Source organism: Aquarana catesbeiana, linkage group LG12 (assembly GCF_042186555.1).
Source record: "Aquarana catesbeiana isolate 2022-GZ linkage group LG12, ASM4218655v1, whole genome shotgun sequence".
NCBI lineage: Eukaryota > Metazoa > Chordata > Amphibia > Anura > Ranidae > Aquarana > Aquarana catesbeiana.
Genome location: NC_133335.1, coordinates 90607781 through 90631914, shown reverse-complemented (window position 1 = coordinate 90631914; position 24134 = coordinate 90607781). Strand labels below are relative to the sequence as shown.

General features: G+C 43.2%; 1 protein-coding gene across 1 annotated transcript in view; it reads right to left on the bottom strand.

Annotated features, from left to right (window-relative positions):
• Window positions 1-24134, bottom strand: part of CCDC40 (coiled-coil domain 40 molecular ruler complex subunit) — a 176271-nt gene that overhangs the window by 132064 nt on the left and 20073 nt on the right. The window contains exons 2-4 of the mRNA XM_073608199.1: window positions 13588-13651; window positions 10174-10327; window positions 2883-3052 (exon numbers count right to left, since the gene is read on the bottom strand). Coding sequence (XP_073464300.1) covers window positions 2883-3052; window positions 10174-10327; window positions 13588-13651 — 388 coding nt within the window. The remainder of the gene's footprint in view (window positions 1-2882; window positions 3053-10173; window positions 10328-13587; window positions 13652-24134) is intronic.

Sequence of the window (24134 nt, the reverse complement as noted above, 5' to 3'; positions counted from 1 at the left end):
GAAGGAATATAACAATATAACAGTTTTCCAAGATGTGAATTTCAAATAGAATAAATTTGATTTCGAATGGAATTCAATTTGAATGCAATTCGAAACATTTGAATCGATTAAAATTTGAATAAAAGAAAAAAATTCCGAAAACAAATTAAACAAATTTAACTAACTAAACAAATATATGTAAATAACAAATCGAAAAAACATATAATTTTTTCGTTCTGTGCGTCTAGTGACAACTCTACAAAATCTCAGTTTTCAGTGAGTTTCTATGCTGAGCATTTCCTTCCTACACATATGAGCAGCCTATGTGGCTATAGAGTCGCATATGTGGGTGTATACACAGTGGTAAATGACAGTCCACTCCCTCCCTCCTCCATATCCACTAACCAGCTATACACAATGGGGGACATGTAGACTGATGGAGGCTTCACCTCCTTGTTATTTTAAGATACAGGCTGGAGGAGCGTGACATAGCCTGTGAAATCCACCCACACCATGTTTTTGCCAAAAAAATAATAAAGATTCAATTTCAAATATATATTTGTATGACAATGTAAACAGTTTATTGATATTATTTATTTTTATTCTGTATTGCGAAGGCTGTTTTTTTCTATTTTGAACATATGACCAACAGCAGAGGACTAAAAGCTCCTCCAGCTTATGTTTACCTGCAGACAGGCTGGGAAAGAGGTGGATCACGTGACAGCTGTATATCAATTAGGAAAAAAGTACTTGGATGTTTTTTTTTAATTAAAATAATTACAGTGCCATCATCCACATACAGAAATAGAAGGGAGAATGTAATTTAACTACCTGGCATCCGCGCTATAGCCGAATGACGGCTACAGCGCGGACCTACATTCCCGGGAGGCCGTCATATGACGTCCTCCCCGTGCACGCTCCCTGCAGGGTCACTGAGACTCGGCTGATCACCGATCTGTGTAAGGGGCCGGTCCCGGCCCCTTACCATGTGATCAGCTGTCAGCCAATGACAGCTGATCACATGATGTAAACAAAAGATCGGTAATCGTTTTTTTTTTTTTACTCACGCTGACAGCGCGAGTAGAAAAAAAAGCCGATCACCGGATCGGATGTGAGGGACATCGGTCCCCAAGTGGAAGAGGCACATCTGCCTCATCAGTGCCCAATAAAAGTGCCACCTAATAGTGCCCACAAGTGCCACCTATCAATGCCCACAAGTACCACCTATCAATGCCCACCTGTAGTGCCAATCAGTGCCACCTGCCAGTGCTGCCCATCACTGCCACCCATCAGTGCCCATCACTGCCGCCTATCAGTGCCCATCACTGCCGCCTCATCAGCGTACATCAATGAAGGAGAAAAATTACCCGTTTAAAATTTTTTAAAACAAAATATAAAAAAATAAACTTTTTTTTAAAAAAAAAAATCAGTTTTTTACATTTTTTTAATAAAAAGTAAAAACCGCAGAGGTGATCAAATACCACCAAAAGAAAGCTCTATTTGTGGTGAAAAAATGATAAAAATTTCATTTGGGTACAGTGTTGTATGACCACGCAATTGTCATTCAAAGTGCGTCAGCGCCGAAAGCTGAAAATTGGTCTGGATAGGAGGGGGGTTTAAGTGCCCTGTAAGCAAGTGGTTAAACGGTGTGTGTTTTGTATCACACTAAGGGGAAAAAACGTATCTGAATATTTGCTAAGAACAACATTCTGCTCTAGTTTTATTTGTTACAGCTTTAATTACCATATTGCTCAATAGTATGCAGTGAAAGAGGAAGTTCAAATGCAGTGGATTTCTGTTTCGTTCAAATTCAAATCTGCTGATACTGCTCATAAGGTTCCAAGAACTTACAAGCATTGTGTTTGCTGTGTGCATAAGCACAGTAAATAAAAGCCAAAATAAAACAAAACCTGCATTTACCAAAGCACATTACTTAGAAGACATACGCCTGCAATATGCAATGAAACTAATTAACAGTATTGGTATAGCCCAGGAACTCTCCTAATTCCCATATTTACATACCCTATGTGGCCTCAGACAGGCGCTGGCACCCATACTGCATGAAGGAGGTGTTTGTCTTGGCGTCTGCACCCAGCTGCATGCAAACAGCCTATGGAAGTGGATGCAGATGCAGCGGCTGAACGGACATACCCGCATGTCAAAATCCAACAGCTTGGAAGGAGCAGGTGCATGGCCTGGAATGCACAAGGTCTGTGATCATGGCCGTGTACCTGCTCTTGAATGACTGTCAAATTTGCACCCGCTGTGCAGCAGTTGCATCCATTTCCATAGGCTGCCTGCACACAGCTGGGGGTGAATGCAGATGCCAAAACAAACACCTCCTGCATGCAGTACGGGTGCCAACGCATGTCTGAACAAGGCCGATCTGTAAATGTTTTTTGTAAAAGGATCTTGAGAGCCCGGGTTCACACTAGCGCAAGCTCAGAGATAGAATGTGATTCGCAACCAGCACTGCAGGTGCCGATCAAATGCGATCTCTGAGCAAGGCGAGTGCAGCCATACAGTTGTATGGATAAACTCGCATTGGATTCGCACAGAAAATAGTGCAGGGACCAGTTTTTCCCCACACTAGAATCGTATCGCATGGGTGTTCTCACCTATGCGATCCGATTCCTGTGCGAGTTCACAGTTCGCACTGCGATCTAAGCTAAACTGGGGGTGTCATTAGACACTCGCAGCAGTTCGCACAAGGCAGTGTGAACTGCCTGCGGGAGAGAAGCGATGCAGGAACTGGCGATGTATTTGCGCTGGTTCCCGCATCGCATCAGTGTGAACCCAGGGTCAAAGTGATTACATGTAATATTGATTGCTAGATGAACTGTATATTTTATATTTCTAGCGGTTTGTTTGCTCTGGTTGTGGAAGTTATCTAAGATTCTTACATGATTCGGATCCAAAACCACCAATTCTTCATCTTCATCTTCATCAGTGGAATTGTTTTCCTTCTGAGGGTCAATAGGTTCTTGTTCCTGCTCATCTTCACCATCATCCAAGTACTGTCTGAACGGATGCAGAGAAGCATATGGGGAGGAAGTCACAACTCCTGTGTCACCTGGGAAAAAAAAAAAAAAAATTCCCGTAAATATTGCAAAATTATATTATTATAATTGTGTATTATATATATATATATATATATATATATATATATATATATATATATATATATATATATATATATTGTGTGTGTGTAATATATATATATATATACACACACACAGTGGGGACGGAAAGTATTCAGACCCCCTTACATGTTTCACTCTTTGTTTTATTGCAGCCATTTGCCAAAATCATTTAAGTTCATTTTTTTTCCTCATTAACCACTTCCCGCCCAGCCCATAGATGACGGCCGGGCGGTGGTTCAGTTATCGTGACTGGGCGTCATATGACGTCCAGCAGGGGGACGCGCATCGCGGCGATCGGTGGAGCGGTGTGTCAGCCTGACACACCGCTCCACCGATCTTGGTAAAGAGCCTCTGGCAGAGGCTCTTTACCACGTGATCAGCCGTGTCCAATCACGGCTGATCACGCTGTCAATAGGAAGAGCCGTTGATCAGCTTTTCCTCACTCGCGTCTGACAGACGCGAGTAAAGGAGAGCCGATCGGCGGCTCTCCTGACAGGGGGGGTCTGCGCTGATTGTTTATCAGTGCAGCCCCCCCTCAGATCACCACACTGAACCACCAGGGATCACCACTAGGACCACCAGGGAAGGGGCAACATGTGGATGGCCAGGTATGTACCCCATGGCCATCCACATGTGCCCAATCTGTGCCAATCAGTGCTCACAAATGGGCACTGATTGGCACCATTATGTTCCAGATCTGCCCAGCAATGCCCCCAATATGTTTTATCAGTGCCACCAGTGTGTTCAGTGCCACCTGTCATTGCCCATCGGTGCCACCTGTCAGTGCCCATCTGTGCCCATCAGTGCCAACTTATCAGTGCCCATCAGTGCCACCCATAAGTACCCATCAGTTCCACACATATGTGCCAATCAATGCCACCTACGAGTGCCCATCAGTGCCGCCTATTAGTGCCCATCAGTGCCACCTATCAGTGCCGCTTATCAGTGCCCATCATCAGTGCCACCTCATTGGTGCCACCTCATCGGTGCCCATCAGTGCCGCCGTATCAGTGCCCGTCAGTGCAGCCATATCAGTGCCCATCATTGAAGAAGAAAACATACTTATTTACAAAAAATTTTAACAAACAAAGAAAAACTACAGAGGTGATCAAATACCACCAAAAGAAAGCTCTATTTGTGGGAACAAAATGATAAAAAAATTTGTTTGGGTACAGTGTAGCATGACCGCGCAATTGTCATTCAAATTGCGACAGCGCTGAAAGCTGAAAATTGGCCTGGGCGGGAAGGTGCCTAAGTGCCTGATATTGAAGTGGTTAATGTACACACAGCACCCCATATTGCCAGAAAAACACAGAATTGTTGACATTTTTGCAGATTTATTAAAAAAGAAAAACTGAAATATCACATGGTCCTAAGTATTCAGACCCTTTGCTGTGACACTCATATTTAATTCAGGTGCTGTCCATTACTTCTGATCATCCTTGAGATGGCTCTACACCTTCATTTGAGTCTAGCTGTGTTTGATTATACTGATTGGACTTGATTAGGAAAGCCACACACACCTGTCTATATAAGACCTTACATCTCACAGTGCATGTCAGAGCAAATGAGAATCATGAGGTCAAAGGAACTGCCTGAAGAGCTCAGAGACAGAATTGTGGCAAGACACCTTGGTGAGAGAGGTAAAGAAGAACCCAAAGATCACTGTGGTTGAGCTCCAGAGATGCAGTCGGGAGAAGGGAGAAAGTTGTAGAAAGTCAACCATCACTGCAGCCCTCCACCAGTTGGGGCTTTATGGCAGAGTGGCCCGACGGAAGCCTCTCCTCAGTGCAAGACACATGAAAGCCTGCATGGAGTTTGCTAAAAAACACCTGAAGGACTCCAAGATGGTGAGAAATAAGATTCTCTGGTCTGATGAGACCAAGATAGAACTTTTTGGCTTTAATTCTAAGTGGTATGTGTGGAGAAAACCAGGCACTGCTCATCACCTGTCCAATACAGTCCCAAAAGTGAAGCATGGTGGTGGCAGCATCATGCTGTGGGGGTGTTTTTCAGCTGCAGGGACAGGACGACTGGTTGCATTCGAGGGAAAGATGAATGCGGCCAAGTACAGGGATATCCTGGACGAAAACCTTCTCCAGAGTGCTCAAGACCTCAGACTGGGCCGAAGTTTTACCTTCCAACAAGACAATGACCTTAAGCACACAGCTAAAATAACGAAGGAGTGGCTTCACAACAACTCGGTGACTGTTCTTGAATGGCCCAGCCACAGCCCTGACTTAAACCCAATTGAGCATCTCTGGAGACACCTAAAAATGGCTGTCCACCAACATTAACCATCCAACCTGACAGAACTGGAGAGGATCTGCAAGGAGGAATGGCAGAGGATCCCCAAATCCAGGTGTGAAAAACTTGCTGCATCTTTCCCAAAAAGACTCATGGCTGTATTAGATCAAAAGGGTGCTTCTACTAAATACTGAGCAAAGGGTCTGAATACCTAGGACCATGTGATATTTCAGTTTTTCTTTTTTAATAAATCTGCAAAAATGTCAACAATTCTGTGTTTTTCTGGCAATATGGGGTGCTGTGTGTACATTAATGAGGAAAAAAAATGAACTTAAATGGCTGCAATATAACAGAGTGAAAAATTTAAGGGGGTCTGAATACTTTCTGTTCCCACTGTGTGTGTATATATATATATATATATATATATATATATATATATATATATATATATATATATATATATATATATATATATATATATATATTAGGGGTGCAACGGATCAAAAAACTCACGGATCGGATCGATCCTCGGATCAGAGTCACGGATCGGATCATTTTCGGATCAGCAAAAAAACAAACAAAAAAAAAAAAACACACAAATCTTGTTACACCCACCGGAGTTTTAGATTTAAAAGCGATTTTCAACACAAAACCGAGCTTATATGCATAAATACAGTATTTGTAGATCTGACGGACTGTTTAGATGTTAGATTTTAAAAGCAACAGCAAACCTGCTGACCTTACATGGTTGATAATGTGACAGAACACCTCTGATCTGAAAAACAGAGGTGTTTTGTCACATTAGCAATGGCATTCGGCGATGATCCGTTGCACTATATCTATATCTATATCTCTCTCTCTCTATATATATATATATATATATATATATATATATATATATATATATATATATATATATATATATATATATATATATATATATATATATATCTATATATCTCTATCTATATGTGTTATATAGTCAGGTCCATAAATATTGGGACAATTACAACAGTTTGTATATGTGCCTCCCACCTTTTAAGGGACCAAAAGTAATGGGACAGATTAACAATCGTCCATCACACTTTCACTTTTTAATACTTGGTTGCAAATCCTTTGCAGTCAATTACAGCCTGAAGTCTGGAACACATAGACATCACCAGACGCTGGGTTTCATCCCTGGTGATGCTCTGCCAGGCGTCTACTGCAACTGTCTTCAGTTCCTGCTTGTTCTTGGGGCATTTTCCCTTCCTTGTCTTCAGCATGCTCAATCGGATTCAGGTCATGGGATTTACGTGGCCATTGCATAACATTCCACTTCTTTCCCTTAAAAAACTCTTTGGTTGCTTTCGTAGTATGCTTCGGGTCATTGTCCATCTGCACTGTGAAGCGCCGTCCAATGAGTTCTGAAGCATTTTGCTGAATATGAGCAGATAATATTGCCCGAAACACTTCAGAATTCATCCTGCTGCTTTTGTCAGCAGTCACATCATCAATAAATACAAGAGAACCATTGGCAGCCATACATGCCCACGCCATGACACTACCACCACCATGCTTCACTGATGAGGTGGTATGCTTTGGATCATGAGCAGTTCCTTTCCTTCTACATACTCTTCTCTTCCCATCACTCTGGTACAAGTTGATCTTGGTCTCTTCTGTACATAAGATGTTGTTCCAGAACTGTGAAGGCTTTTTTAGATGTTGATCTTGTGGTGAACCCTCTGTATTCACTCTGGTGAAGTCTTCTCTTGATTGTTGACTTTGACACACATACACCTACCTCCTGGAGAGTGTTCTTGATCTGGCCAACTGTTGTGAAGGGTGCTTTCTTCACCAGGGAAAGAATTCTTCGTTCATCCACCACAGTTGTTTTCCGTGGTCTTCCGGGTCTTTTGGTGTTGCTGAGCTCACCGGTGCGTTCTTTCTTTTTAAGGATGTTCCAAACAGTTGATTTGGCCACACCTAATGTTTTTGCTATCTCTCTGATGGGTTTGTTTTGTTTTTTCAGCCTAATGAAGGCTTACTTCACTGATAGTGACAGCTCTTTGGATCTTATATTGAGAGTTGACAGCAACAGATTCCAAATGCAAATAGCACACTTGAAATGAACTCTGCAGTTAAAGCACATCTTGTTCATTTCATTTCAAATCCATTGTGGTGGTGTATAGAGCCAAAAAGATTAGAATTGTGTTGATGTCCCAATATTTATGGACCTGACTGTACATATATTTTGCAGTATTTACGGGAATAAAAAAAAAAAAATGTGCCGGTATATACCACATAAAAAGCTCTTACGTCCAATTCACAAACAGACCAGAGTGTTAAAAAGCATGCGATAATTACCACAAGGGTTTAGCTGGCGGTATTTGTAAAAAAAAAACAAACAAAAAAAAAAAAAAACAAAAAACCAAAAAAAAAACAAAAAACTGCCTGTTGAGGGCATGTGGCCTTGGGGGGGGGGGGGCATGTTTTTTATTTGTTTTTTTTTTTTGGTGTGGGGTTCCCTTTAAAATCCATACCAGACCCGAAGGGCCTGGTATGGACTGGGGGGGGGGGGGGGGGGGGGCGGCCCACACTGTTTTTTTCTCATCCTTTTTAATTGTCTGGGTTTTTTTTTTTTTTACAATCAGCTGTTAGCAGGATAGCCACTGACAGCTGATGAGTCATTGGTTGTTAAGGACGTGGTGGCCGGCTTCCCGCCCCTTGCTTAGCAACCAGCGAACCCCAGGCTGTTTTTTGACAAATCCCGGTCCACTCCTTAGCAACCAGCTCATTGCAGTAGATTAAATAACGTGGTAATTACTGCTAAATCGAACAAATAGCATATTTGATATTTAACGGTAAATTCTTAGTGAATTGAACTTTCACATCCGATTTACCACATGCGGTATTTCACTGCATTTTATTTGCCATTATTTAACACTTAGTGGATCGGCCCCAAAAATTGATAAATAAGGTCAAATTAATGTTAAACTCATTATAACTAACAAGAAGACTCTCCTTTCCACCCCCACTTTTTTATGGGTAACCAATAGACATGTGCAGAATGGAAAATTTTGTTTTGTTTCCGATCAAATTAGTAACAATCTGTTTAGAAATCAGTTTAGTTTGGTTTCGGAATTCATTTAGTTTAGTTAAGTTTTCGTTAAATTCCATTTATTTTATTCATTTTCGAATGAATTCCATATTTTTGGAACAATTTGAACTCGTATTGGTCGAAAAATGATCGGCCAATTCAAATTCTGTGAGAAGAATAGCTGGTTGTTAAAGAGGTTCTAAACCTTTCTGTGAAGGTTGTACCTATAGGTAAGCCTAGGATAAGGCTTACCTATAGGTACTGTAAATATCTCCTAAACGTGCGCCATTTAGGAGATATTTACTGTGTTTTGCGCTGATCATGTCATCTGTGCATGCGCTGTGAAGAGTTCCGTGACTGGCGGCTCCTGGGAGCATGCGCGGGAGTGACGTCACGCGGCTCTGGCCAGTCACAGAGCCGGAGTCCGTGGCCCCGGAAGAAAGAGGGGTGAACATGGATGTGGCCTGCAGCGGGGACAGGGTGGGCATCGTTTGTATGAAAGTGTCACATAATGTGTAAGCATACTAGCACATTACGCTTTTAGTTTGCAGGGGCAAAGGAAGGAAGTAAAACCCATCAGGATTTACTGCCGAGAAACCACTGACAGCTGAAATGTAAACAAAACAATGCCAGCATTAGAAAATTCTGAGAAAAAAAAAAAAAAACAGCATTGGGTGTGTCCCTCCCCCCCCAATGCATACTACCAGGCCCCTCGGGTCTGGCATGGATTCTAGGAGGAACCCCCATGGCAATTTTTTTTTTAAATGGCTCCCCCCAAAATCCATACCAGACCCTTATGCGAGCACGCAACCCAGCAGGCCAGGAAAGGGGGGCTCAAGCGAACGCCCACCCCCCCTCCTGAACCATAACAGGCCACATGCCTCAACATGGTGAATGAATGAATGAGTGACTTGTATAGCGCTATGGTGGGGGTGCTTTGGGGTGGGTGACTCACTAATCCCTGGGGGGGGGGGGGTGTGTGACCCCATGTCATTTAAAATAAAATAAAAAATTCCCCTTAGAATTCATACCACACCTGAAGGACCTGATATAGATTGGGGGGGGGGCTTCAGAGCTTCTTGAGAGAAAGGAGGGCTTCCATGCGCATGCGGGGGAGTGACGTCATCGTGGCTCCGGCTACTCACAGCGCCGGAACCCGCAAACCCAGAAGAAACGACGGGGGAACATGTCAGCCCCCCCCAGCAGTGACTGGCCTTCGCTGCAGGGGCTTCGTTCTAAGGTAAGCATTTCATAATGTGCTAGTATGCTATGCATACTAGCACATTTTGCCATTTTCATGCAATTTTTTTTTCTCAGCGGTTTACTACCGCTTTAAGGACGTGGTGGCCAGCTTCCCGGCACGCTGCTTAACCACCAAGCTATTCTTCACACAGAATTCAAATTGATAATTTTTCGACTAATCCGAATTCTGACCGTTCTGAAAATTCGTTAGAAAACAAATAAACAAAACTAATTTCAACTAAATTCATTACTATTCGTTACTATTTCAATTGGAGATGCAGATACATCCAAATCTCCGAATAATCAAAAATTTGGACGAATTTGTATTCGTACCGAAACGCATTGCAGATGTTTAGTAACCAACAGGCTCAGTACAAATGGCAAGAAAAGTGAAGTGAGGGCAGATTTGAAATATCACTTACAATAGAAATCCATTATAGGACTGTAAATGGGATGGCATTTTCATGCTCCCCATATGCATACCTGGCTCTGATATGTTCTCCATTTCTTGAGACACAACCGACCTCTGTTCACTGGTGGCAGAAGTAGAGGACGCCATAGTTTGGGTGCTTGTTACCACTGGAGTCTCATCCATGGTCTCTTCAGTTGACTGAGCAGAAGGGTTGTCTTGCAAAGTCTGTTTGAAAAATTGCAAAGGACATAAGTGTAGCATTGAAATAAATATGTTATATGCACTCTATCCATGAAATGTAATTTGCTTTTCTCTTGCACCTCTTTAGCTGCTATATATTTCAGCAATTATACCCATGTCACATTTGGTGGGCTTGGCGAATGCGACTCATTCAGGTTAACGAGGCCACGCTGCTACCGCCCCAAAGCCATATGCATTGCATGCGGGTGCGGCACAGTGGTGCTGCATTTAAAGGGATTGTAATCCCTTACAAATACCCAGTAAAGTGACTGGTCTCAGGTGATACACAGAGATGAACCAAATCATCCTACATAAGTTGTACTTGTTTATCTACAGGCACAGAGCTGAGGCTGTCAATCAGCTGGAGTTCCCTCCCGTGTCACCATTTTTCTCTTGGTGTCAGGAAGACTTGTCAGAAGTGACTCATGCTGTTAGTATAGAAATGAGGCAGCAGACAAAAGTGACACTTAGTCCTCTGGATTGAGACAAGTACACACTACAAAAGGGATATGCTTTTTTTGTTCATATTTTATGTCTGAGGTTTACAACCACTTTAAAATGGTTTTAAAGGCTCAAGGTTTTTTTACCTCCACGCATTCTATGCATGAAGGTAAAAAAAATCTTCTGTGTGCAGCGGCCCCCGAGTCCAGCCTAATACTCACTCTCTTGAACCAGCGATGTGCAAGAGAGCTGAGTTTCTCCCGGGTCTCTCATTCCTCATTAGCTGAGACAGCAGCGGGAGCCATTGGCTCTTGCTACTATCAATCACAGGCAGTGAGCCAATGAGGAGCTGCAGCTGTATGTGTCTTATGGATGCATAGAGTGGGGCTCGGGACCGAGCATGCACCAGTGCCCCCAGAGCAAGTGGCTTGTTACTGGGGGCACTGGCTGAAGAGGAGGAGCCAGGAGTGCCGGCGGGGAACCCGAAAGGATTAGGATCGGGGCTGCTCTGTGCAAAACCACTGCACAAAACAGGCAAGTATGGACAGGTTTGTTAATTTAAAAAAAAAAAACAAAACTAGCCTTTAACATCACTTTAAGGGGTTAAAACAGGCGGCAAAGAGGTGATATATTGTCTCCTCACTGTCTGTTAAATGCCTCTGAAAAAGGAACAGAGCATAAATAGCTTTTCAGAGGAGAGGTACTCCTTGCTGCCATTTTGAACAAGTCCTAAAAAAGCTGTTATGATCATACAGGATTAGGGTTCAGGATTAAAATTAACATACACACTCATAAACTTACATACATACACACCCACACACATATAATCTCACATACACACTCATACAGTATTTCACAAAAGTGAGTACACCCCTCATATTTTTGTAAATATTTTATTATATCTTTTCATGTGACAACACTGAAGAAATGACACTTTGCTACAATGTAAAGTAGTGAGTGTACAGCATGAATAACAGTGTAAATTTGCTGTCCCCTCAAAATAATTCACACAGCCATTAATGTCTAAACATGAGTACACCCCTAAGTGAAAATGTCCAAATTGGGCCCAAAGTGTCAATATGTTGTGTGGCCACCATTATTTTCCAGCACTGCCTTAACCCTCTTTGGCATGGAGTTCACCAGAGCTTCACAGGTTGCCACTGGAGTCCTCTTCCACTCCTCCATGATGACATCACAGAGCTGGTGGATGTTGGAGACCTTGCACTCCTCCAGCTTCCATTTGAGGATGCCCCACAGATGCTCAATAGGCTTTAGGTCTGGAGACATGCTTGGCCGGTCCATCACCTTTACCCTCAGCTACTTTTGCAAGGCAGAGGTCGTCTTGGAGGTGTGTTTGGGTTTGTTATGTTGGAATACTGCCCTGCGGCCCAGTCTCTGAAGGGGGGGGGCTCATGCTCTGCTTCAGTATTTCCAATGAACTGTAGCTCTCCAGTGCTGGCAGCACTCATGCAGCACCAGACCATGACACTCCCACCACCATGCTTGACTGTAGGCAAGACACACTTGTCTTTGTACTCCTCACCTGGTTGCCGCCACACACGCTTGACGCCATCGGAACCAAATAAGTTTATCTTGGTCTCATCAGACCACAAGACATGGTTCCAGTAATCCATGTCCTTAGTCTGCTTGTCCTCAGCAAAAAGTTTGCAGGATTTCTTGTGCATCATCTTTAAAGGCCTGTTCTGAGTGGAACCTGTCCTGGTAAACCGCTGTATGGTCTTGGCCACCATGCTGCAGCTCAGTTTCAGGGTCTTGGCAATCTTCTTATAGCCTAGGCCAGTGATGGCGAACCTTGGCACCCCAGATGTTTTGGAACTACATTTCCTATGATGCTCAACTACACTGCAGAGTGCAAGAGCATTATCGGAAATGTAGTTCCAAAACATCTGGGGTGCCAAGGTTCGCCATCACTGGCCTAGGCCATCTGTATGTAGAGCAACAATTCTTTTTTTCAGATCCTCTGAGAGTTCTTTGCCATGAGGTGCCATGTTGAACTTCCAGTAACCAGTATGAAAGAGTGAGAGCAATAACACCAAATTTAACACACCTGCTCCCCATTCACTCCTGAGACCTTGTAACACTAACGAGTCACATGACACCGGGGTGGGAAAATGGCTAATTGGGCCCAATTTGGACATTTTCACTTAGGGGTGTACTCACTTTTGTTGCCAAAGGTGTAGACATTAATGGCTGTGTGTTGAGTTATTTTGAGGGGACAGAAAATTGACACTGTTATACAAGCTGTACACTCGCTACTTTACATTGTAGCAAAGTGTCATTTCTTCAGTGTTGTTCCATGAAAAGATATAATAAAATATTTACAAAAATGTGAGGGGTGTACTCACTTTTGTGAGATGCTTTATCTTTCCAATAGTCTATTAGGGATGGAGCAGCCTTTTTCCTATGACATAATTGCTACTTGCTGTTTTCAATCTATTTTAGATAGGCATCATATGCTTGTTGTAAGTGTAGAATGGTGTGATTTAAATTCAAACAGAAGCAACAGTGCTGCTACCCATACAACATACCGATGAAAAGAGCTCCTGTGTGCTCGATCCACAGCCGTTTCACTGAGTATATATATAGAAAGATGATCCGCACACCAAGAGTTGCTCTTAAAAAATCTTCATTTTTATTCAGTTATGACTAAGGCCTCACAGGCTGAAAGATTTTTTTTTTTTTTTTAACAACAACTCTTGGTGTGCGGATCGTCTTTCTATAGAATGTTGTGGTTTACATTTTCAGAAAAGGCATTCCCCTTGTGAGTCTCTACCTTCTCTTACCTCGCCACTTGACACTTGAAGATCCTTCTCTGTATCATCAACCTGTTCCATATCAGACCTAGGGCTATACAAATAAATTACATGTTAAAGGATATCTATTGTGTAAAATGGTGTATTCTGATAACTATGTGGTTATATTTCAAATGCTAGCATTCATTTACAAATTTCTTTTTAATTCACATGCCTTAATTCATATTTTTCATTTCCATGCACTCCAAGGTGTCCAGAATACATGAAAGGGACCAGGGTTGAGACAAGCTATAATGTGTTTTTTTTTTTTAAAGCGGAACTACACTGTTCTTGAAATGGATCTTAAGCAGCAGTATCCCTCCATTTAGACTAATCTATTATGAATTATCCTGCAGTGGGGCTTTAAATCAGAACCAAACCCATGAAACTGTTTCCCAAAACAGTTACATTCAAAGCATGTTGTGAATGATGAAGACGATGACGTAACCCATTACGAAACGCGTAGGGAAGAGCGACGTGCTTGCATCACCTCACATTATCGTGGATGTCCCAGTAGGATAGGCTTGTCTGTGTTCACCAGCCGGAGCACCAGACATTACAGGCGTTATTTCTGCTGTTTACATGTGAATGCAATACAAGATTGTTTTATCTACAATAAATTGAAGGTTTTACACTATTGGAGCTTTTTTTATCTTTCATGCCATATTTATCACTTATGAGCTGGGGAGATACGATGGGATCTGAGTTCCAATAGTTCCATTTGGTGTCTTTGGATGTTTAATGACCACCCACGATTTTTGAATCTGAGTCCATTTGTCAAGCTCTGGAGGGCTATCTCTGTACAGGCTTCCCCTGATCCTCTGTAGTGAGGGTTCATGGGGCTCTGGTAAGCATCTAATTTTTATCACTGGTGGTGGATTGAACACAATATTTTCCACGTCATGGAAGACCTCATATCTCACAATTTGATGGACTTTTTCCAATAATTTATTTCTACACGGGTGTTTGATTATTTATCTTTGGCTATTACACCATATGTCATATATAATTTTATATTCAATCAATATTTTTATATTTTTTTTTTTATTGCTGGCACTACATTATTTTGTGGCTACCTGCTTATGTTACATATAATTATGTCTCATGGACAGCATTATTGATTAATTATAATACTGAGTTAATGGTTTAGTGCGATTTTATTACCTTTATGTTGTGAATGATAACTGTCATGGCTGCTTATGCTCTCAACCAAACTGTCAAGCCATCAACTGTCAGGAGTTATAACGGAACACATGTGCAGCACCATGGCAACTGCAGATCACACAGAGGCTAAGATGACAGCTTAAACAATAGGAGAGTTTACAACTAGTTCTCCTTCAAGCAGTTACAGCAACCATTTTTTCTCTTGGAATAAAGATTTAAAGCTACTCAGCTTTCAAAAATGAATTAGAATATTCCTGCAGACAGAATTGGAAGTGTTTTTAAAGTGTCGAAGAATCTTGAGTGGCTGCAGCTCCTGAAAAGAGCTTCTTATTACAGCGGAGTTCCAGTCTGGGGGGAAAAAAAATGTAAAAGTCAGCAGCTACAAATACTGTAGCTCCTGACTAATATAAGGACACTTACCTGTCCAGAAATCCAGCGATGTCCATTGGCTTCGGGTGAAGGCGCTGGCATTGCAATTTACGGCTTCACAGCCGGGTTCCTACTACACATGCGTGAGCCGCACTGCGCTTACGGAATGGTCCCGCTGTCTTACACAGGTCCCAGAAGGCAGCGGGGGTGGGGAGGAGGAGGGGCCAGACAAGACATAGATCACCATGAGGCGATCTTACCTGAAAGTGGGAGCGGGTACCTGTCAAAACCAGGTACCCGCTTCCCCCTCCCCCTCCCAAAAAGTGCCAAATGTGGTAGTGGAGGGTGCGAACAAACAGAGCTTCCCTTATGAGTGGAGCTCCACTTTCACCACTTCAATAGCGGACACTTTTACTCCCTTCCTGCCTAGGCCACTTTTCAGCTTTCAGTGATGTCACACTTTGAATGACAATAGCACGGTCATGTAACACTGTACCCATATGAAATTTGTATCTTACCTGCTCCTGTTTTTGTGAATATATTATATATATATATATATATATATATATATATATATATATATATATATATATATATATAAATAAATACACCCAGAAGTAGGATATATGGACATTTTTACTAGGGGTCAGACATGAAGGGTGGAAGGGAGATATAAATCTTTTATATTAAAAGTAGTGCTAAAGGCTCAGACATTTTTTATGGATTTAATCAGTTTAAATATAATGCAAAATACTAGGGCTGTTACTGATTAAAATTTTCGTGTTCGATAAAAAAAAAAAAAAAAAAAAAAAAAAATCGATTAATCGACCAATTTCGATTAATTATAACGCATACATATTATATATGAAAATTGTTATCAAATACTTACCGTAATTTTCCTTTCCTGGCCCATCCTCACGTCAGCACATACAATGGGTTAACATCTCCTCTGGAGCCCCAATTACCACCTGTATAGCTGAATAAAAGGCAGCTTCTCCCCAACTAAGATAGTTCGATAACTTAGCCTGAGACAGGCCACTAGGGAGGGAGTCCTGTGCTGACGTGAGGATGGGCCAGGAAAGGAAAATTACAGTAAGTATTTGATAACAATTTTCTGTTTTCCTGGCCCATCCTCCCGTCAGCACACAATGGGATATACCAAAGCTTAATATAGGGTGGGAGAGAACAAATTAAGAGAGACACTGACATCTAAAGAAAAGCTACTAAAGGCAGAAGGAATTGATCTCTCTGGTCCCAAACATGCTGGTCACATATTTAATTTGTAAGGTTGAATGAAGGCCGCAACAGACCTTCAAGCTAGCCCTTACCTATATCCTCCAAGCAATCCTGGCATAACTGCCTCAAATGCTGCCACCCCTCTAGTCAAATAGGCTTGCAATTATTTCAGAGCAGAAAAGCATACTTCCTGCATGCCAGTTTAATTATCCTGGTAACCCAAGAGTGGATGACTCCTAAGGGCCCGATGGCTAAATTAAAGGATTTTTTACACTTTCCTCCTTTGACCAAGTTTCCCTACTTCCAAGTTTTCCTGGAAACTGGATACCACTTTAAAATTGAACTTTGGGGATAGACATGGTATCCCTATCTCTGGTAAAAAAAGAAAAAGACACCAAAGCGCCCTTACTGGAAAGTGTTGCAATCTTCAACATCCTTCTGTCTGAAGTAGTTGTCAGGAGAACTAGTTTTACCATGTCGTACTTCAATAGAAACGAAACCTGTGGGAGCAAAGGGTGCTCTCAGATTCAAGCCTAAGTCCCACAGAGGGAACAAGGATTTCCCACAAGGTCATATATAGATTGTTATCTGGAAGAAACATCTGGTCCCTGGCTTTGCACCTATCTGCAGCCTGTGGAAAAATAAAGTAGAGATCCCTTAAACGGCGTTGTATGCCAGCCGAACCTCTAGCGCTGACTGTAAAATGTCAAGGATATTGGCTAGAGCAAGGAACACAGGAGAAAAAGCTTTGCTGAGCAAACAAAACAAACTTCTTTCATATCCCCTCCTATGTAGCATTCATGGATGCTCATCTGGTCACCAGGATCTAAACAACATCAGATGAAAATCCCTGTACCTCTAGTGTAGCCTATTCCATAGCCAGGCTATTAAAAGTAGTCCAAATTGGATTGGGGTGCTGTTACTGAACTTGCCATAGAATAATTCACTTGATCAGAGACAAAAATCAAACAGAAAATTCCATGGCACCCTGCACCTTGTATGATGGAATCTTTGCATTGGCATCCTGTTGCAAATATCAGAACCTGCACGTTCAGAGAAGTCTCCCTGAGAACTACTGCTGGAATGCCCCATAGGGCCAATATTGACATAACCGAACCAATAATTGATTTTGCTTCCTTGGCAAGAAGACCAATGTTAACTGACTAAGTTGTTCTCTGCCCCACAAAAAGTTTCAAGATGTAACAAGAAAAGACTTGATGTCCCCTTATCAGGCAATGTAGGTTACTACTATCTTGTTGTCAACCTTACTCAGGCCCCCTCAAAGATCCTGAAAGGCTTGCAATGCTAGAAAAAGGCTTCCTTCCATTAAGGATACTTGGGGAGTCTGCGCTTCACCGCTCTCCAATGGTCTTGCACTTGTCTCTTGAGATCTTGGATTCCCCAGCCCCAGAGACTGACATCTGGCTTCAGGATCATCCTATCTTCTGGGCTGAGAGGCATGACTCCAAAAAAAGCACAGTGGCAATGTAAAAAATTCCAGTTCTTGTTGAACTTGTATAGGCACAAAGATTTTCAGATCCATAGATAGCCCAGCTCATAGGCTAAAGAAGGCAAAATTTAAACTCCCTCCTGTGCCATCTGGCCCAAGGTACCACCACTGCCAACAAGATCTTTCAAAAAGATTCCCGGGACTGTGCCAATTCTGTAAAAAGCACCTAAACTGGAAGTGAAATCTGGCCACTGAAAATCTCACATGCTTCTGGTGCTCAGCATTGATCAGTACATGGAAATATGAGTCGGACGGTCGATTGATACCAACTGGTCCTCCAGCTGAACTGTCCCTGTGACTGTCTGCATGAACCATCTTGACCGATTGGCATATATGAACACATTTGATTCCTTCAAACTAAAACAGGCCAGAAGGCTCCTGCCTTAGGTACTAGAAAAACTGGGGAGAAAGGCCCCCAGATGATTCCATGTTTTCGGCATCACTGGCATGATGGCCTTGTAGCAGTATCAAAATCTTGTCAACATCTTCTCTTCTGAGATCTGTTGGACATAGATTAAATGGATTCATGGGTCAGCTTTGGAATTTTCCATTGTACACCCATCTGTCTTCTGGACCCACTGGTCTTTGATGACTGTCGTCCAAACCCTCCGGAAGGAGGCTACAATCATCAACTTCACTCAGGCCCCTTGGCCAACTGAAAGAGACTAGTTGGACGCACATTAAAAAACAAAGAACAAAAAAAACAAACAAACAAAACACATACAACCTTCCAGCCATCTTAATAGCCTTCTCTGGACTTGACTGCATGTTAAAAGTAATTTTAAGACACTTCCACTGTGTTCTATTAAATCTATAGCCTGTCCTATAAGATTTGGCCTCCTGCATCCTCTGAAGTTTAGTAGGCTTGAATGAAGGATGGCGGGATCCTCTTACTAATCTGTGGCCAGACTTTTTTCCTGTCATTCGCTTAATTGCGTTGTTCAGTGTTTGACCAAACAATAACTCCCAATTATAGGAAATGTTAAAGGCTTGTGTAGACGTTCCACCTGCTTTCCAGTGGTGTAACCACAATGCTCTCATAGCAGCGACTGGGTGCGCCAGCGCTTGTACTAGGTCTATCAAAAGCATCAACCAAAGTGTGCCAAATCTTCTAGTGTTGAATGTAATGCCATTTCTAAAGTTAATATAGATCGAAGTTAACGTATTGCTGGTTGGCAGGCAAAATCTGTCACTGTATAGATTCTGTACAAGCCTGATGGCCAGATCACCACAATTTCTGTGTTTCAGATGTGTTTCTGCATGAGTGTTCTTGATGCATTCTCAATGCATTTTGCCACTTTCTAGATGTGTTCCATACAACAATGCAACATTCTACTTCTGTTGACTGTACTAGAATGCGCTGTACTGGTGTGAACTATGTAATTGGAATCAAAGTTAAACACTGTCCATGCGTTCTTGATGCAGAATAAAGACGCACTGGACTGCATTTGGTGTGAACAAGTCCACTTTCTCATACATAGGATCTCCGAAGGCAACTAAGTTCTAAAAAGGCAAAGACACTTGCTGCACCAGACACTAGAGGGCAGCATCCACCCCTGGAAGTGCAGTGCATAAACATACAGCAGCCATCATATATGGATAAGGTTTAGAGAACCTGTTACTGTAATTGGTCTTTTGACAAGGTATCTGTCATCCTTCATAAACGAGCGTTTTACGCTCTGCCATTATGGGAAAATGTCATCCTTCATCAATGAGCACTTTACGCTCTATTATTATGGGTGTTGCTTGTGGTGTGGATATTTGTAGCATAATTTTCGCAATAGCTGCCTTAACCACTTCACCCCCGGAAGAATTTACCCCCTTCCTGACCAGAGCACTTTTTGCGATTCGGCACTGCGCCACTTTAACTGACAATTGCGCGGTCATGCGACAAGCTTTCTTTTGGTGGTATTTGATCGCCTCTGCGGTTTTTATTTTTTGCGCTATAAACAAAAATAGAGCGACAATTTTGAAAAAAACGCATTATTTTTTACTTTTTACTATAATAAATATCCCCCAAAAATATATAAAAAAACCCCAATTTTTTCCTCAGTTTAGGCCGATACGTATTCTTCTACATATTTTTGGTAAAAAAAAACAAAAAACGGTTGATCGGTTTGGGCAAAAGTTAAAGCGTTTACAAAATAGGGGATAGCTTTATGGCATTTTTATTAATAATTTTTTTTTTTTTTTAATGGCGGCGATCAGCGATTTTTATTGTGACTGCTACATTATGGCGGACACATCGGACATTTTTGACACATTTTTGTGACCATTGTCATTATACAGCAATCAGTGCTATAAAAATGCACTGATTCCTGTGTAAATGACACTGGCAGTGAAGGGGTTAACCACTAGGTGGCATTGTAGGGGTTAAGTGTGTCCTAGGGGCGTGTTTCTAACTGAGGGGGGTGTGGCTACATGTTACACGTCACTGATCTCTGCTCCGATGACAGGGAGCAGAGATCGAGTGACACTGTCACTAGGCAGAACGGGGAGATGCTGTTTACATCAGCATCTCCCCGTTCTTCCTCCCCGTGAGGTGATCGCGGGACCCGCGACCCGACTCACGGAGCTTGCCGTGGGCGCACACGCGCCCGCCTCTTAAAGGGCAATGTACAGGTACGTGGTTTTGCCTGTACGAGCCCTTCTGCCGCAGTATATCTGCGTGAAGCGGTCGGCAACCGGTTAATAGGGCACAACCACATACTTGTGAGGCAGCCTGTGCGATTTCATTTCTCTGCCACTGCAGACTGCATGCAGGCCCAAAATGCATCGTGAGCTAGGTGAGGCATTCTCTATCATGCTGACATAAACGCATTTGTGCCAATTTTCTGGATCCTGTCCCTTCACAGGGTAAGTGGAAACAACTCCTTTAGAGTATATAGATCACATGCTTAAAGTGGATGTAAACCCGAATTTTTTTTTTTTTTTATATATATCATACTGTAGAGTATAAGATTTCCTATCATTTGAGCCCAGTCTTATCACACAGAGTTAATCCATCTATGAGCAATCCTCTTATTGTTCAGTGAGAAAAATCTTGACAAACTGAGAAAAACTTTGTCAAATCCTCCCCCTTGCTGTGAGTGACAGCCTCAGACACAGGCATTATTTTTTAATTCCCTCCCCCCACTCCTTTCTTCAGCAGCTCTGCAAGGATTGGCTGTTCCACACCTCACCATGATTTGGTATGCTGAAGTCATGTGGTTACTTTCCTGTCTTTTCACTGGATGTTAGAGATCATAGCAGACATTCAGTGTTAGAAATACACAGGAGAAAATGCATATTGACAAGGAGTGTAGAGGTGGGCGGGGAGTCTACTGACATCACGACTCCACCCACCGAGCTCCAGACAACAGACCCACCCAAAGAATATTCAGTTTTTCGAGTCTCATAACAGACAGAGGGGAGACATTTGACAGGTAGAGATACATGCAGGAGGCATGTATATCCTTATAGATAACCCCTATGGCAGTAGTTTAGAAAGGATGACATTGGGTTTACATCCACTTTAAGTGGATGTAAACCTAATTCATGAAATTTGAGCTGGGCACATATATCTTCAGTGTTCTGTTATCTCTCTTCAAAGAGACGTCCTGTAGAAGAGAAGTCCCCTGTAGCAGAGAGCTGGCCATGTACAAAAAGTGATGAGGGGGTGTGTGCGCGTCTTTCCTCCAATCAGCAATTTACACTATCTTGGCTATACCCAGACACCACACTGTGTTAAACAGGACAAGAACATTTCCTAACATGATCTGAACTTTCTAAACAGTATATAAATGTGAAGACAGCAGATATACGTGTAGAAACTTATGTAGGGAGATTTGGTTCATCTCTGTGTATCCTGAGGCCATTCACTTCACTGGGTGTATGGAGGGTTTGTTTACATCCATCTTAATAAATGTGACAACCTGTTAGGTGTCATTGTCCTAGTCAGGATAAGATGATTGTTGGCAGGTTTTATGTCTTTTTGGAGCATTATGCATTCAGGGTTTCTGCTCCTAAAATGCAAAACCCCTAATTTGCATAATCTTCTTGGGCGCTCTTTTAAGAACCATGTCCCACGTCGCCCCCTCCTACCTTTGCTAATCTTCTGTGTCACTAACAGGTGTGGAAAGCTCATATTTGCACAAAATATATGGAAAAAAGCATATTACCTCTACCTCTCACCAAAAATATGGTACCCTGTCTCTTTAAGAGCCATCTGCCTTCATCCACTCACTTTAGAAGCATAAGGTGAGCTACAGGCAGCATTTCCAAAGGCAGACATCAGATACAGTTAAGCTGGACACACACTATACAATCTTCTCTGGATTTCTTCCCTCATATTCACCAAAACCACATAATAAGAGGCCAAACCTAATGCCGCGTACACACGGTCGGACTTTTGGACCGGACTGGTCCGACAGACTTTCCAGCGGACTTTTGACGGGCTTCTGACTGACATTTTAACGAACGAACATGTCTACACACGATTACACCAAAGTCCGACGGATTCGTACATGATGACGTACACCGGACTAAAATAAGGAAGTTGATAGCCAGTAGCCAATAGCTGCCCTAGCGTCGGTTTTTGTCCGTCAGACTAGCATACAGACGAGCGGATTTCTGGGTCCGGCGGAGTTACGACGTAAAGATTTGAAGCATGTTCCAAATCTAAAGTCCGTCAGATTTGCTCAAAAAGTCTGCTGAAGGTCCGGTGAAACACACACGATCGGATTGTCCTCCGGATTTGGTCCGTCGGTGTCCGTCAGACAAGTCCGGAAGAAAAGTCCGACCGTGTGTACACTGCATAAGAGTCTTGATTTGTATGCAATCAGGCAGGCCCTTGCACTACATGGCTCTGCTAAATCTAAAAGAAACCAGACAACAAAAGTTGCATAGTGTGTTTAGAGTCTGAGACAAAAAAAAAAAAAACACACAACAGTCAGACTGTCAAGCCCACAGGAGTACACAGCACAGCAAGGGAGCCAGGACAGCACATCCAGAGACAGACAGGAGACTCAGAATCTGAGGTAAGTCCTTTACCTGGCAGGACTGCAGAGAGCGGGAGAGAGGCCCTCACAACTGCAGACCCCCAAGATCATTACACCATTGCATGGCGTCTGGCGGTCCCCTCCTGTGCTGCCCATGTCTCTGCACCCTGTGACACCATTCACAGCCGCTCTCAGACTGACAATAAGGACAGCAGTGCTGTGTGCTGCATATAAAGACAGGAAAAAATAAAAACCAAAAGGGAGAGACAAAGATAACAGAGCTCTTATAATACCACACCTGTACAATATCAATGCTGTTTAAGCATCATTTTGTCCATAGCCTTGCATAGTTGCCAACAGTCCCGATTTTCCCGTGACAATCCCAATTTTGGGACACTCTTCCCGATTAAAGCTTGTTCCGATTGTTTTCCTGGGATTTTTGTTTTGTCCCGAGAAAATCGGGAATGTTTTTGGCAAAAAACGGCAATGGCTACACAAAAATGGTCGCCGTCGCCTCCACGAGTGTTGTTTCCCCTTGTGTTCAGTGCAGAGGAGGGGGCAGCCAATCGGCTTCTCTCTTCAGTGTACAAATAGAAAATTCTATTGTACACTGAAGCCTATTGGCTGCAGGAATTGGCGACCCCTCCCCTCTCTCCACTGAACACAAGGAAATGTTCAGTCTCCACACGCCGCCAACCCTCTGCTCCACCCCGTGTGTCCGAAGAGCGCCACTAATGGAAGGACCAGGGCTCGCTGGTGGGGACAGTGCACTGATAGTCCTGGCTCCCCCCTTGCGATGAGCAGGGGGGGGCACAGTCACACCGATGGAAGGATCGGGGCTCCGCTGGCTGGGGGCAGTGCACTGATGGTCTTGGCTCCCCCTTGCACCCTGTCCCCCCATGTCACCACCATACTTGCACCCCCCTCCCCCCTGTGTCACCACCATACCTGCTTCCCCCCCTCCCCCCCGTGTCACCACCATACCTGCACCCCCCTCCCTCCGTGTCACCACCATACCTGCACCCCCCTCCCCCCCATGACCCCACCATACCTGCACCCCCCTCATCAGCACCATACCTGCACACCCCTCCCCCCATGTCACCACCATACCTGCACCCCCCTCTCCCCGTGTCACCACCATACCTGCACCCCCCTCCCCCCGTGTCACCACCATACCTGCACCCCCCTCCCCCGTGTCACCACCATACCTGCTTCCCCCCTCCCCCGTGTCACCACCATACCTGCACCCCCCTCCCCCTCGTGTCACCACCATACCTGCA